This window comes from Mesoplodon mirus (genome assembly GCF_964341445.2).
Source record: "Mesoplodon mirus genome assembly, chromosome: 5".
NCBI lineage: Eukaryota > Metazoa > Chordata > Mammalia > Artiodactyla > Ziphiidae > Mesoplodon > Mesoplodon mirus.
In genome coordinates this window covers 6,814,679-6,828,070 of record NC_138980.1, presented here as the reverse complement: position 1 = coordinate 6,828,070, position 13,392 = coordinate 6,814,679, and the positions used below count along the sequence as shown (strand labels likewise).

General features: G+C 42.8%; 1 protein-coding gene across 1 annotated transcript; it reads right to left on the bottom strand.

Annotated features, from left to right (window-relative positions):
• Positions 1 to 6,913: 6,913 nt before the first annotated feature.
• Positions 6,914 to 9,707, bottom strand: LOC309803663 (ubiquitin carboxyl-terminal hydrolase 1-like). The gene has a single exon (XM_082620228.1). The coding sequence runs from the start codon at positions 9,575 to 9,577 to the stop codon at positions 7,364 to 7,366; it is 2,214 nt and encodes a 737-aa protein (XP_082476354.1). The 5' UTR covers positions 9,578 to 9,707; the 3' UTR covers positions 6,914 to 7,363.
• Between the last annotated feature and the right edge of the window lie 3,685 nt (positions 9,708 to 13,392).

Genomic DNA, 13,392 nt, shown 5'->3' with positions numbered 1-13,392 from the left:
TACAATTAGGGAGCAGTCTTGTAACTGTAAAGACCCACAGAGTTCTGTGTCAGTGCCCATGCTCTAGGGAGCCCAGTGCAGCAGCCACTGGTTAACCGTGGGCAGTATCACCCAAACGGGGACCACTTGTGAGCATTTTGTGGGCAGTGCATCTGTAGCATTTTAATAATAATTATTTTAATGGAAAAAGGATGCAACAGGTTTCTAAGCACTTTTTCATTCCCTCAGCTTATTTTAGAGCAGATTATCATCTGCTCTACCTTATTATTTTTATTTTTATTATTTTTTACCATGAAAAATAGAGACAGTCCCCCCAGATCTGTTTCTTGCTGTCATTTCAGAAAAACATTTACCTGTTGATTCAGGGAAGAATTGTTGTTTTTTCTTTAGAGCAGCCTTGGGAACACCTGTTAAATGTCCAAATATAAAGCTACTTAAAGAAATTGGAATGGCAGATACTCTCCATTGGAAAAGGAATCTTGTATGGTGAAGGAGGGAGGCTTTCTCTATTGCTTTTTTTTTTTTTCCTTTTTGAGAGGACACTTAAAAAAAAAGGATCCTTGAATATTACAGCAAAATTGCTCCAAGGAATAAAGGATTATCACTCAACTTGTCTTTACACTTCTGCCCTTTGACTTCTGCCCTATTGGGTAATGCCTTTGGGGATGGCCCACCATTGGTTGCTTGCTGTAATCTCAGCAATCTGGCCGGTATTGAGATTAGATTCAGTGAGCACACCTTTGACTGTGAACAATATCCTGACTGCCAACACTTCCAGAGCACACTGGTTCAAACCAGAAGGTTTGCAAAAGCTAGTTGGGAACGCTACATACATAGACATACTGAAGGCGAGGCCAATGCACCTCCACCCGTGAACACTGATATTCATTCTTCTTCCTTCTAATAAAGGGCTCCACTGCATATTATGGGATGTGAGTTATTAATGGGATGGACGATGGATGTTATGCAGATGAACTTATGAAATATATGTGTGTGTATATTTGTGTGTGTGTGTGTGTGTGTGTGTATTTATGAGCAGTCACTTCTGTGAGTTTGGCTGGAGTGCTGACTTGTCAATTCCCATAATGATGATAGGTATCGCAAGGTCAATGGAACCACACAAGAAGCTATAAGTCAGACGGGTCTCTGTTTTCTTTCTATTATTCTTTGGGTCCCTGGGAGGTCCTGTCCAGTACTGCTGTCCTGTTAATAATCGCCTGTCTTTGCTTTAGATGTCATCTTCTCTTCCTTAGGATGACATGCAGTGGTGAAGGGACCCTCCCCAAAACAGAGATTGCCCATGTCCGGGTCGTGCTGCTCAAACAGAGGCACATACACCTCCAGGCACACATCTTGTCGTGTGTGTCCAGGAGCACTGAAGTTATGGGAACAACATGATTTTTGGGGTGTTCAAAATTTTTTGGGGGGGGACATAATGTAGTAATTTAGCTGGTACAAAATTTGAAGAATTTTATATTTATATTGACCCAAATGTAGTAATAGTATAGAATCAGAGACAGATTTTATAGGAATTTTGGAATAAGAAAAAGTGACTTCAGGGACATTTCCTTCTTGCACTGGGTTATTCTGTGCTGGTTTCCTGATCCTCTGGGGGCCCACTTTGTCTCCTCAACTGTGGAAAAGGCAAGGGTGCATAGCTCCAGGGTTGGGGCGTCCAGCCCGAGGAGGTGCTGAGTGGCTGAATCCAGCTGAGGCAGAAAAGCGGCGTGCTTCTGCGTTGAGGGATGCCCAGATGTGGCCACAGCTGGCTGGGAGCCACCTTCGGGAGTCATTCCTGGGTTAATCCAGCCCGTTCAGAACAGCTGCCCCGGGTGGACACATGCACACACTCCTGGTCATTTCCCTGCTCAGTGAGTCCACACCTGGGAACTGATTGCTATTTTAGTTTTGTGGCATGTTCACTGCTGCTTCAAAATAAGACAAATCGACGTGGCTGGGGACGAAGACTCCACCTGGCAGATTCTGCCTTGGGGAGAAATTAAGTGGTGCAGTGCTAAATGGCTTTCTGAGAGGAGATAGGGCTTATTAAGAGGTAAATAAACAGCAAGAGAGGTTTATAACCAACTGGATCCTGTGGGGAAGCAGGCGAAAGGGGGGGAATGGAGGAGGAGAAGGTGCTTCAGCTTCCATTTCTCAAATACTATGTGGGTTTTGTAAAAAGGGTTTCAAGGAACTAGAGTAGAGTGGATTTATCAGGAAGCTTAGTTGTCTGTGGGATTTCCCATTCAGTGTAAGATGATGAGCTGACCTGGGCTGTCCTTCAGGAAGCTGGAATGTCAGGCCCAGGATGGTCAGCATCACTACCCCAGGGTGAAAGGGGAAGCCAGTGAGAATGAGTGCAATCTAGGGATTAAGAGTGGGTTTGAATCTCAGCTTCAGCGCTTACTACCTGTGTGACTTGGGGAAGTTACTTAATCTTTCAGAGACTCTATTTCTTCAGTTGAAGGTGATTGGAAGGATTAGTGACATGACCCATGTAAGGGACTGAGATCTTGGTTTTGCACTTAGTAAGTACTTGATGAATACAAGCGTCTTTTATGATGTTGATGACAGTGAATGTTAATGCTATGGTGAGGGCTAACCACCACCGCCAGCCCCAGCATTTTCTTCTTCATGCTATTGGGATGCCTGCTTTATGTCTGTGATTACATTTCATGAATTGGGCTCAGGCACATAATGTGCAAACACAAGGAACTTAAAAAATCCAAACATTTTCCCCAAGTCCAGAAAAGAAGGACCCAAATTCAGCCTACTGAAGACTAAGGGCTCTGGGTGCTGGCTACTGGGCAAACTCCCAGAAAAATACATTGTTAAAATCAGGGCTGCCCATCAAGTTCTTTGTGGATGTTGACAGACTAGTTCTCAAGTTTATATAAAGAGGCTAAAGACCCACACTAGCCAACTCGATAATTGAAGGAGAGGATTGGCACTACCTATCCTCGAGACTTACTATAAAGTTACGGTAATCAAGACAGTGCGGTATTGGCAAAAGAAGAAACAAATAGATCAATGGAACAGAATAGATAGCCCAGAAATAGATTCACATAATTATAGTCAACTGACTTTTGACAAAGGAACAAAGGCAATACAACCGAGGAAAGATAATCTTTTCGACAAATGGATGTCCACATGCCAAAAAAAAAAAAAAAAAAAAGAAGAATCCAGACACAGCCCTTACACTCTTGACAAAAATTAACTCAGAATGCATCACAGACCTAAATGTAACATGCAGAACTATAAAACTCCTAGAAGACAACATAGCAGGAAACCTAGATGACCTTAGGTATGGCGATGACCTTTTAGGTAAACACCATAGGCACTATTCATGAAAGAAGTAACTGAGAAGCTGGACTTCATTAAAATTAAAAATTTCTGTTCTGTGAAAGAATGGTAAGAGAATGAGAAGACGAGCCACCATCTGGGAGAAAATATGTGTTTTGCAAAAGACACATCTGATAAAGGGTCATTATTCAAAATGTAAAAAGAAAAAAACAAACTCAACACTCAACAAGAGAACAAACAACCCAATTAAAAATGGACAAAAGATCTGAATAGACATCTCACCAAAGAAGATATACAGATGTCAAATAAGCATGACAAGAGCTCCACATCCCATGTCATCAGAGAAATGCAAATTAAAATGAGATACCACAAAATACCTGTTTGAATGCCCCGACTCTTGACCACTCACACCACCAGTTGCTGGTGGGGAGGTAGAGCGAGAGGCACTCTCACATGCTGTTGGTAGGAATGCACAATGGTCCAGCCCCTTTGAAAGACAAGGTGGTGGTTTCTTATACAACTAAACGTATTCTTACTCTACGAGCTAGCAATCACATATCCTATTTACCTGAAGGAGTTGAAAACTTATGCCATGCAAAAACCCACACATGTATGTTTATGGCAGCTTTCTTCATAACTTCCAAAACTTGGAAGCATCCAGATGTCCTTCAGTAGGTGAATGAATGAACTATGGTACATGCAGACAATGAAATATTATTCATAGCTAGAAAGAAGTGAGCTATCAAGCCATGATCAGACATGGAGGGAACTTACATGCATATGGCTAAGTGAAAGAAGCCAATGTGAAAAGGCTACACACTGTATGATGTCAACTGTAAGACATTCTGGAAAAGGCAAAACTATGGAGACAGTAAAAATAACAGTGATGGCTAGGGGTTGGGAGGTGGGTAGGGATGAACAGATGGAGCACAGAGGATATTTAGGGAAGTGAAACTACTCTGTATGATACCGTCATGGTGGATACAGGTCGTTATACATTTGACCAAACCCATAGAATGTATAATACCTAGAGTGAGCCGTCTTGTAAACTATGGACTTTGGGTGACTATGATGTCTCAATGTTGGTTCATTAATTTCGACAAACGGACCACTTTGGTGAGGGATGTTGATAATGGAGGAAGTTGTGCGTGTGTGAGGGCAGAGGGTATATGGAAAATCTCTGTACCTTCCCCTCAGTTTTACTGTGAACCTAAAACAAGGCTGGAGGAAATTTGATAAATCTCCAGTTTGGGTGAGGAAACTGACCTGGCCAAGGTGTATAGCAACAAAACTTGGGTTGGAACCTCTATTCTTTCCATGGCTCCAAGAAGAGTCAAGCGTCCTGAAGCTGGTTCAGGAATACTTGAAATGCCCAACTGTCTTTGTCTTGACAGCGGTGTGCTCACGTAGAGACAATATCGTGGGGGTGGTTAAAAGCTCTGGAGTCATGTGAGCCTGACTAAAACCCAGAACTACTACTTACTTCTTACATACAAGGTAGTGTGACCCTGAACCCACTACTTGACTATATGAGCCTCAATTTATTCATCTACCAAATGGACAAATAAAATCTATTCTACAGGTTGAAGTGAGAGTTCAATAAGATAATACATGAAATGACCTTAGAGCAAATGGCATTTACTGCTGCTATTATTATCATTAGTTATTATTAGCTTGGAGCAAACAGGGTCACTGCTGTGGTGATAGGAGAACAGAATCTGTGTGGTTGTCTATTTTCATGAGCTGTCGTGAATGAGGGGTGGGCTTTGTGGTTGGAGGAGGAGCTTAGTAAGGGGGAAGGAACTGCAAAGGGAGGAAGGGTCCTGTGGCTTCTGTCCTGACCTGGTCCCACAAAATGGAAATGGAACAGCAGTTAGAGGTTTGGCGTTAAGTTAAAGTTACGCTAAAGACAGCGTGGGCCTGGGACAGAGGGCAGTGAGTGCAGCTGTGTCCCCGCACCCGCCTGTTTGCTACAGACCATGATGACAGGGGCTTTAGACTCAGGGCAGCTCCAGAAAGAAACAGCTGAGGCCAGAGGAGTGGGTAGGAGACCTGGACCCCTGGCTTGGATGGAAATACTGGGGGACATGAACATATTAACTATACCTGAGGATGCCCAGATATACCTGGGGAGGCCTGAGTATTAGGGCGGGAAGAATGAAGACCCAAATCAGCAGCTTGGGGCCTCTGTATTTATGTGAATTCATTAACACCCAGAGGCCTAATTGTTTCATGCGTCTTCTACTTTCAACTATGTAATAAGCTGGCTGAGAGCTGGGATGACCCTGAGTCTTATATTTCCGTACCTACACGGAGTCCGGTATGGTGTCTAGCACACAGGGGAGTGTTCAGTAAATATTCAGTAATTGATTCCTTGTCGATTTGTCTTGAACATGAGGCAGTAGAGGAGAAGCTTTTCCTAATCTTAAGTCATTTTGACATCTTTTTGTTATGGACGCACTAATGGAGACTTCCCCAAATGGCATCATAATAATATGATGTATGATATGATGAGATATGATGAGATGAGATGATATAATATAATGTATTTAATGTAATGTGATAGAATAAACTTATTTGTATTAAGTGCCTGTAATAAGCCCAGCATTTAACCAACGTTACCATTTAGCTGCCTAATAATGACACAACTTTTATTATTACTGTTATCTCAGTTTCATAGATGAGGAAACTTAAGCCCAGAAAGGTTATCTAACTTGTGTAAGGTCACATAGGTGTGTCTGCCAGGACATAGGAGTGATAGCTGTGGGGACTTCATGGCTCAGCGTGGTCTCTTGGTCCTGTTCAAAAGTGCAGTACTAAGCAGATGACGCCTCAGAAGCTGGTGACATAAACATAACTGAGGCTGGGTGGGGAACAGGAGCCTCAGCTTTTGGAATTGTGAGCTCCACAATGGCAAATCAGAGGCTATAAATGCTCACCCGCTCAGATACAAATCAGGCCTGTTGACACAAGTGCAGAGCTTCAGGGACCCCTGAATTCCTGTTTTATGATTCTTCCAGCCATTGAGTTTGGGGGAGAACCTAATGCATTCTATCCTGAAATGACAAGCTGAATTGGCCAACATAGTTTATGGCCTTCTCTGAGCACAGGGCGAGGCCATGGGAGTCGGGTGGGCACTTGCAAAACTGACCCTTTAGAGAGGAGGCTACTTGGCTGGTGCCAAATGCAGAGCAGAGACCCGCAGAGTGGGTGCAGGGGTCTGCTGGTCTGTCAACTACAGCCAGTGGCACTTTTCCTAGTCATGCTTCAAATGACACTGTGATCCTCTGTTTTGTGCACTTTCAGATTCTTTCCCCAGGCCTATTTTGCTACGTTATTATAGCTTGGCGTCAAGTTCTATGGTAAAGCGTTTGTCTTCTTCCATGCGGTTCAACACCCCAGCCAATGATCTGTCTTTCTTACTTCCCTTGAGTCAAGCTCATGGTGACTCTTGGCTATCCAGGTTATAGAACTCTCCTTAGTAATATTTTAGCCAATATTTTCTGAGGGCTACTGAATGCCAGAAACTATACTAAGCATTTTCCATGCATTACTTCATTTAACAGCTGCAGCAAACCGCTGGTACAGCTGTTCATACACGTGCCTCTAATACAGCCCATCAAAGATCTGGCTTCATGACTTACACAAGTGAATGTACTGAAATGAGATTCTGCTTCTTAGCTGAAAAACCACAGAACCTATAAACATCATGTAGATAATTACTCCAAAATATGGAGATAAAAATACAAGCACTTTATTTGAAAAAGCAAACACAAAAGATAGGTGTAAATTCAAAGTGTTTAAATGCTTCCATTTTGAATAATTCAGTTAAGAACCTATACAAGTTTGTTCCCAGAAGCTAATGCATCAATCCCTAGTCTCCACTAAGGATAAAGGAATTCTAAAAATTAACATGGTTTTCAATAACTCAGATTTCACTATTTATATAGAAACCTAGAGAGACCCATAATATCCAATAGCTTCAAAAGATAAGCTAAAGACTTTTTGATGTAATCAATTTACCAATGTTTAATATACACACAAGGAAAATACACTCACTCTATAATTTCTTATAAAATAGCAAGTAAGGAGTAGATGTAGGAGATGTAGAAGGGGAAAGAGAATTCAAAAAGTCCTTCTCTTCAGTAACTTTCACTTGAGAATCATTAAAAAGCAACCACTTCCCCTCATACTCCTTTAAGCTTTGCACTGCATATGAAATTTTGTTTTCAAAATCACTCATGCTAATGCCTGTTTGGCCATTGGATTCCTTGTTTCTATCAGATTCATGGGTCCCATTAGTATTGTTAGTCTCAGAATTTCTATTTTCAGCAAATGCTGTACTGGCAACTTTATCAGGATGAGATGCTTTGTTGTATAACTCATAACCTGCTTGAGTCTTTTGTCCTCTGAGAAGTCCAAGAGTGTCTACATTTTTTTTGTTCAAAACTTTACTTGGCTGGGTATTTCCACTGACTCTAATCGACACTTCTTCATCGTCATAGTTTTTGACCACACCCCTTGCTTCCTCCTCATTCAGTGGTTCTGGCTTACCTACTTCACACATTTGGTCGATCACAAAATTTTCCTCATCTAGTTCTAAACTGTTAAGGTCAGTGACTTTCACAGAAGCAGTATAATGCCCGCTACTAATTGTAATGCCACTATGCATCACAACTGCAAATAATCCATAGCTGTCATTGGTTGGCTTTGTGCTCCATTCTTCTAGTGACAGTTTAAGAGGTATCAGTAAAGGAGTGTTGATCTTGGAAAGTCCACCACCATAACAATCAAACTCGAAGCCACTAGCAGCAAAGCACTTCAAATGAATAGTTAGAACTTCAGGCATTGCGTCAAACAAAAGACTTCGTTCAGCTTCCGTATAATGATGGCAATTTTCACAGAAATATTTATTTTCTCCTACAATCCTCTCCACTGAAGCAAACTGGGAAATTGCCCATCTCAGGGTCTTCATGTCTGGTTTTGGCTCTGAAGAACTTTCAGGACTCTCCTCTGCTTTGGAAAGCTCATCTTCTTGCACTGGTACGATGACGTCTTGAAACTCTTCTCTTCTTTCTGTTAAACTTTCACATTCTAAGCAACGAGTCCTTATTACCAGCTGACCTTGAAATAGTTTCTCCACCAGCTCAAAACCAATTGGCTCTGCACCTTTGTTGATGGGCTTAACTTCCTTAACAGGCATAACATTCTTCCCTGGAGATTCAAGTCCACAACCATCAGCTGTATTATCATTCTCATACTTCCCCATGTCCTCTTCAAGACCACATTCATTTTCTTTAGGTTGTCCTTTGGATTCTTGGTTTGTTGTTATTTTACCCAGACTAAGGGATTTAGAAATAATGCTGGGTTGCTTAGCTGTAGACTTGAACCAGTTTCTCTTAACTCTTGATTTCTTTTGTGAGGGTCTTGCACTCTCATTTTCAGAAATGTACTTGGGGATGATTTTAGCAGGAATATCTGATGAATCAACTGTAGCTTTTCTTTTTGATCTGGTTTGTCTCTGGTTTGCTTTCAAAGACTGGTGGTCCTTAGAGACTTTAACGTTTTTCTTCATGTTACCAAGTTCAGTGTCACTCTTTCTTTTCCCATGTACTTTTGGCAGTTTTTCTTTATAGTCTTCAGAATGCCTCATACTGTCCATCTCCATGCTGTTATGACCACTCATTTCCTCTTTCGGATGTTTTTCTTCTACCTTAGTAGATAACTCTGCCACATTTTTTACTCCTTTTTTTAGGAGTTGGCATGTTTCTTGAATGTGTCCCAAAATACACTGTAATACTTCCTGTGCATCATGCTGTAGATATCCTCCATACATAGGGTTGAGTTTCCTGAGTGTGTTAAGTAGTCGCCTTGGCTGAGTAGCAAGTTTACGAGTATATTTCTCTGGATGTAAGAGAAAACTAGCCTGAAGCTGTTCGACTGAAAGGATCAAGGAATGTAAGCTGCATATTAGTTCAAAACTTACTGAAGAATCTCCTTTGCAGTTTCCCTTAGCTTTTTGACTGGCTTCATCTTTTAGGGCTTCTTTCTTCCTTGAAATACTATTAAATAAGTGCTTCACTCCAGATTTAAAACCAGGACAAAAATATAATACCTGAAGTATACTATTAAGATAACAAGTATTGCCGAGATTATTCAGTCCCACAAACGGTAACAAGTTTTTTCTCTTCTCACGGTTGACACGTGAGGACTGTGCTGCAGGAATAACTTGATCAATTTCAGATCCTCTGTATTCAGAAGTTTTTTTCTTCATTTCCTTGAGAATCTGTGAAATCCAAGGCTCTCTTGGTTTCCTTTTTCTGAAAAAACTTCAAGGGACGTCTGGTTTTTTTTGAGGGACTACCTCTTGAAAGCCTATTACTTTCACGAGGTATGACACGGGGCATTTTCTCTTCAAATCCCAAGGAGTTGAGGAGAATTCATTTATACAGGGACCCTGTAATCACCAAGCATATGTAGAATATAACATTTGCCCAGGGGCCGTCTCTTCTGCTATACCATTTCTTGCTCCTGGCTGTCCTTATCACTGGGGGTTGTGACATCACCAATGTTTCTCCCGTAACTATGGTCATGGCCCAGAGCGAGGTCCGCGGCGGTGACGCCGACAAGTCTAACCGGGCTGAGGGCGGGGGCGACAGGTGAGCCCCTGCCCCGAGCCTGCGGGGGCCCGCGACCCACGGAAAAGCTGGCCGGATCGCCCTCCCCGCAGGGGAGTGCCCATTCGCTCTCAAGAGCGGGAACCCGGGCTGCGGCTCGGTCCTGCCTGGGCGCCGGCACCGACTACATCCCCGAAGCGGCGCCCGCCCCCGTCCCCGCCCCCGTCCCCGTCCCCGCCCCAGGACGGCAAGGAGCGCCAGAAGCGGCTCCGCTCGCCCGGCGCCCGAACCGCTGGGGTCTTCCCCACGACGCCGCCGACGGGAACTTGGCGCATTTTCCTCAGTCTCAGGACTCGTGTGTTTTAGCCTCCGCCCGCGCCAGCGCTGCGATTGGAGGTGGCGTCCTACGAAAGTGCCGGTTCTAGTCTCCAGGCTGCAGAGACGCGAAAGGCTAGAGCCACCTCACGCCCGCCACTAGCCCTCCTGGCACGCACGGGCTCCGGAACCAGCCGGAGCGGTAGTTGCCCCAAGCTGGTAACGGGTTCTGCAGTTTCAAACAGCGCAGGCAACGTCACGGGCAGCTCGCCCTAAGTATCATTCTTCAAGAAAATGTGTAACAGCCCACTAGGGGCGGTCCCATTATCAAATCCACCAGGAAAGAGGATTCTTCTCTGGTCCTCAGGGGCAGACAAGTTGAATGGACAGGCAGAGACTTTTTGTTTCATTCAGGATGCATCACCACTGAACTGGGATGGTGACAGATAATTCCCCATCCCACCTCAACTCCGTAGGTAAAGTGCTCTCCTGTCTAAATATGTTAAATCAGCACACACATTCACTGCGGAGGATCCAGGTTACCAATGGCTCTTTTTAGTTGAGCAAATGGCTTAAAAGCACTAACCATCAGTGGAATTCAAGCTAGTTAAAAGGCAGAGTCAATTAAGAATCTTTCACGTGGGCAATAAAACAGATAGGCACAATTATTACATTAATCAGTGGTGCTCTAGGCCAGTACTTTCCAACTTCAATTGCACATGAATCACCTGGGGGTCTCTTAAACTGCAGAGTCTGGTTTAGTTTGGGGCAGGGCCTGAAGTTTTGCATTTCTGACAAGCTTTCGGGTGATGCTGAAGAGGCTGGTCCATGTGAACTTGGTGTCTCAAATTCCTTGTCACTGGGAAATGATCTGACACACACTTCAGTAGGATTTGGGCGTCAATGGTTTGGACAAAAGATAACTAGGAGAATTGCTCTGAAATACTAATTGGAAGAATTCATTTCTGATTCTTTGGCTTTGGTAAATGTTCCATCTACCAAAATAAATGGCACAGACTTATTTTCAGGTGTCAAATCTCTAGTGCCCATCTTGGAACCCCTTTAAAGAAGAGATTTTACTAAGCCGGGGGCGGTGGAAGAAGGATGGATTGGGAGTTTGGGATTAGCAGATGCAAACTATTATATACAGAATTGATAAACAACAAGGTCCTACTGTATAGCACAGGGAATTAGATTCAATATTCTTTGATAAGCCATAATGGAAAAGACTATGAAAAAAGAATGTATATATGTGTAGAACTGACTCATTTTGCTGTACAGCATAAATTAAAATAATATTGTAAATTAACTATACTTCAATTCATAATTTTTTTCAAAAGAAGTGATTTCAGGTGTCAAAAATGTCCCCAAAGAGAAAACTGTACAATTTAATTCTCTAATGAAGTCCTCTTGCCTGTTCTGCAGACCTCGGCATAATCCTAATTTTGTATTCCTTCCTTTTCTGTCCTTTTCCCAGCAATGGGATGTAGGAATAAATATTTCAAGAACAGGTCAATAACGGTGTGAAAGTAAAGATGGCCCATCATGATAAAAGTTCCAATTGAAAAAAAAAAAAAAAACCCCGAAACCTGACTTGGTCCAAGTTGCATTCTGGGAAATGGATTTTGAAACTAACTCTTTGGCAACCTTGAGAATGATGTGCTGTGTCACAGGGGAAAGATCCTTTTGAGAAGCTCTCTCATGTTTATAATTTCCTCTGAACCTAGACAGGAAAGGCAAGGACGAGCTGTCTAAGCCATGAGGATGGTCAGCCTCTCGGTCATTCCTCACCTGTTGAGGTCACTTGTGTTCCACACAATGTAGATTAATGTGTTCAAGTTTCCATATGAAGGTGAAAAATTATTGTGCCCCAAATGGTTCTGAGGTTAAATGAGTTTGGAAAGCTCAGGGTTAAAGAAAGTTTAACTGGCCTCCTTCCTCTAGGTCTTCTCCGAGACCTTAAAATGTTCATGGACGTTGGAACCTCCAAGAGGGGTCCACAGGACTCCGGCCTCCTAATCAGATTTGACCACAGACCTTGTTTTTTAAGAACTATCTCTTGAGATAAGGGTTTGGCAGACTCCACCTTGAGAAGTGCTGATCTAGAGGAGCTGGGACAAAGTTTGTCTTACTGACTCTGGATGAACAGGACACAGCCGTGAGAATGGTTGTGGGTATATGGTGTGGGGTTGGGAGTTTCTAGAAATCTCTGAGGTTAGTAAAAACCCCCTTTGGGCAAAATCAAAGTCTCATAGCCAATAGGAATAACAAGCTAAAAAAAGTCATTAATACTAATTATTTAAGGTATTAAATTGAGAAACAAACCACATTTGCAGGTGTCCAAAATCTTCTCTGAGACAAGTGGTGAATTTTGCCTTTTCTGTACCTTAGGGTTTTCATCTGTCTAATGGAGTAGTGATGTCCCCCTCACAGGATGGTCATGAGGACAAAGGACAATATGGGCAAAACATGTAAGACTCCTGTAGATGGTGGCTTTATTCCCATGATTATGATGAGTGTTTTTTGGAGGTAACACCTTCCCTTTATTACACAGGTTTCTGATGAACTAGTGGTAGGTTCCTATTAAGATCATCCGGGAGAACATTTAAAAAATATGCATGCCCAGACCACTACTCAGTCCCCATGAATCATAATTGGGTGATGATAGTGGGGAAGGATGCGTGTATACATGAAAAAGTTTCTCCCCGTGATGGTTATGATACATCCAAAACACCTTCAGTGCGTTTAAGGCGAATTTCTAACTTGTGATCCCACCTCTCCTGTAGTAGTCCTGGGATGTGGTCCTTGGCATAAACGGTTTCTGTGGTTAAATAAGTAGAGATCTTATATACTAGTACCACCCTCCCCCTCCCTTCCCCTTTAGTAAAGTATCTGAGAAGTTCTGCAGTCCACACTGTTGGAAAACTTGTAACCTATTGCCTTCTGATCTCACATGACAGTGCAGCATGTATTTTTCTTGCAACTCTCGTCAACATCTTTGTTCAGCACATTTGAGAAATATTATATAGAGAGTTAGTCAGAAGAGAATTCTGTCCATATTCAGAAATCTTTCTGCACTGAAGACATAAGGGAGAGGCAAGGTCGCAAAGAGCAGCTAAAATTCCTCCTCCCCAGGGAGCTGGCTAGGCCTGCTTTT

Excerpts from the sequence above, each read along its gene's own strand:
- LOC309803663 (XM_082620228.1), bottom strand. The coding sequence starts at position 9,577 with ATGAAGAAAAAAACTTCTGAATACAGAGGATCTGAAATTGATCAAGTT.